Raw genomic sequence first — 3,022 nt, 5'->3', positions numbered from 1 at the left:
TGAACGAACTAATACGTATCGCTAAAATTATGTGCGTTATATGTTTACGTTTTATGCGTTTAAATGATGCTCTACGTTTTGTTTTAAATCATTAAATTGAAATCATGTTCAAATTTTTTAAATTTCGTCTAAAGCACAATTTTCCTTTTAGATTAATCAAAAAAATGTTGGGAACTTACTAACAGGAATTTCCCGACAGTATTCGCGTTAGAAAAGTCGATTATTAGAAAAACTATCTAAGTGTCTATAGAACTGGGGTCGGCTAAATTTGCTCGAAGTGATTTCGCATTTTGGATTAATGGCTCTTGTTAGCGAGCAACAGTTAACGAGTATTAGATGAATGGTACTCGACAGCGCAAGAATACGTGCTCGATATCGACTCTAAAATGTCATAATGCCTTTAGAGAGCGAAGCGAAAAACATCCTCATAAAAACACATATTTAATAAAATTAATGGACATAGAAAGATGTTCAATCTTTTCCATTGTTTGCACCTATATTATTCTTTTCGAGGCAAGTAATACCATACCCTTAAGTTCAAAGTTCTTATATTTATTGCATTGAAAGAAGAGCATGTTATACAATTATTCTACTCTTCGTTTTTTTAACAAACTGCCAAGTAAGTCAGAAATTGCCGGCAATTCAGGCACCGATTGATTATGGTGATGACTTCCAGATATAGATTTAATATTGTGAGCACTTTGAAGATTACGATGCTGGGGAAAAGTTGGCATTAACTTGGGATCGCACGCTTTGGAATAATAATAATGATTATTTTTATCAATTTGAAATAAGTTAAAATTATATACTTACGTAAAGGAGGCTCTTTGAAATAACTACTATGGAGACATTCTTCCGCAGTTGCTCTCTTTTTAGGATCGTACATGAAGAGAAAATTTAAAAGTCTTAAACCTGCCGCTGACAGGTACTGAAACTTTGGTTTCAGATTGTTATAGGGCTGTTGTTTAAGAGTGAAATTTTGTATGGCTGGCATTTTTGGAAAATCTGGCCAGATGGCTTCTGAAGGAGTCCCTAATAGGTCAATAATCAGTTCAAGCTGAGCTATTTCTGTGTTGCCGGGCAATAAGGGCTTATGCGATAACAATTCTCCTAGAATGCAACCCAGAGCCCACATATCCAATGCCGTAGTTTGGGTACAAGAGCCCAAAATCAGTTCAGGGCAACGATACCAAAGCGTAACTACCTGCAAGTATTATATAATTTAATATTCATTGTTTTAGTTCGCAATTCGCGTTTGTTTTCTAAATGACTTTTCACGTGTTATTCAAGACGAGATGCAGAAACAAAGATCTTTCCGAATAAAGGAAACTTCCAATCTTTCAAATTGTCATCTGAGTAAGCCAACGGCTTTTTCACCAAGTGAAAAATTGCAAAAAAAAATTTAAAAAAAATTATTGAAAAGTTTATGACGTACTTGCGGAGTCATCGGTTGACATGGTTGACCGAAAAGTCGAGCTAAGCCAAAATCAGCTGCAATGTATTTTACGTTAAACAATATTTTTCTTTCCATTTTCATGCCAAACGTACCTATTTTTACGCAACCTTTATCAGTCATAAGCAGATTGGAAACCTTTAAGTCGCGATGTATTATATAACGCGAGTGCATATACTTAAGGCCCTGTAAAACTTGTAATATGATACACTTGACTTCGGATTCAGAAAATGGTTGCGCCATATTGTCAAGCAACGACGCTAAATCCTGTTCGCAATACTCCATTACCAAGAATATGCTGTAAGAACAATTTTTTTAAATAAATAAAAGCTTCTAGAACGGTAGATAGATTGAACATAATCCAATAAAGCGCGTTGCGATTAGAATCTGCTATTAAGGTGAAAAAAGGAATTAGAAAAACAAACAATAACGAGTGAGGATTCACTCTTCTTTAATAGTATAGATTTAGTTCAATCTGATCGCAACATGTGACAGTCACTGTACCTCTCCAAGCTCTTTCCTACCACCACATCTAGTAGATTGACTATATTTTCATGTTTGCACGATTTCAATATCAAAATTTCCCGAAAACCGCTGACAGGCAATCCATCCTTCTCCTGATCCATACGAACTTTTTTTAATGCTACAATTTCGTTGGTACGTGAATCTCTTGCACGGTCTAAAATACACGAACTGTTAGCTGGAAAATTTATTATCGAAAATACTCGTTTAGCTAAATCCTATTTACAGACAATTCCGTATGTTCCTTCACCAATCCGATTCAACTTCTCAAACTCAGTCACAACGCGACAGCGACCGAACTAAAATTATTCCCAAAGTTCTAGTTGCAATAAAAGAATTTTTTATGCTTTTGTTATAATTTGTGTATATATACCACATCTCGTTCTTTTATTTCTGTTGGTTCTCCCGTCTTTATCGATATAAGAAAACCTTTACGAGTAACAGGTGCTTGTGGATCCGCGGCTACTTTGATTGTGTCGTTTGCGTCACCATCTCCCATTTCTACAAGTTTATGATGAGTTGCAAATGGATAAGATTAATAAGTCCAATCCGTTAATAATTTACATAAACCCTAAATTTTATGTGAGATCCAAAATAATTAAATTGGGCGAAGTAAATTGATATATTTATTTTGTGGCGACCGGTCTTTGTTGTTTATTAACAATGAAGTTTGCTTTTCACCTTTAAGGTGACGAAAAAGAAAATGTCAACTAAGTTAACAGCGTTGCAAAAGGTGTATTACAAAAAAGAATTTTTAGCATACATGCAAATAACCAAAAGTAACGCAACCTCTTGCACTTAATACGTTTTGTTAATGATGTACCCATCTGTCTCTCGTGCCGCTCGGAATGATGGGTGATTTAGTTTAGCGTGTCAATGAAAAATTGAATCACATTACTTTCTTGTCTGATTTTTACTACTTTACTAAACTAAAGCCAATATCTCGCTGGTCGATTATGACTACAATTTCTTGGTAGCGATTAAGATGCTTAATGCAGAGATTGGGGTTGTTAACGTGGTTTCCAAACTTGGGTTCCTGATGGACTC

The 3,022-nt window shown here is 35.1% G+C and overlaps 1 protein-coding gene across 1 annotated transcript; it reads right to left on the bottom strand.

Annotated features, from left to right (window-relative positions):
- Positions 1 to 458: 458 nt before the first annotated feature.
- LOC119636516 (cyclin-dependent kinase 10) lies at positions 459 to 2,881 on the bottom strand. Its single transcript, XM_038031902.1, has 7 exons — positions 2,349 to 2,881; positions 2,202 to 2,274; positions 1,958 to 2,132; positions 1,549 to 1,751; positions 1,436 to 1,491; positions 814 to 1,204; positions 459 to 751 (listed from the first exon to the last, which is right to left on the bottom strand). The coding sequence occupies exons 1-7, from the start codon at positions 2,472 to 2,474 to the stop codon at positions 585 to 587; spliced, it is 1,191 nt and encodes a 396-aa protein (XP_037887830.1). The 5' UTR covers positions 2,475 to 2,881; the 3' UTR covers positions 459 to 584.
- Positions 2,882 to 3,022: the final 141 nt, after the last annotated feature.

This window comes from Glossina fuscipes, unplaced genomic scaffold (genome assembly GCF_014805625.2).
Source record: "Glossina fuscipes isolate IAEA_lab_2018 unplaced genomic scaffold, Yale_Gfus_2 28, whole genome shotgun sequence".
In the NCBI taxonomy this organism is placed as follows: Eukaryota; Metazoa; Arthropoda; class Insecta; order Diptera; family Glossinidae; genus Glossina; species Glossina fuscipes.
Note: the sequence above shows the minus strand (reverse complement) of the source record. Positions and strands in the feature narration are given on the sequence as shown.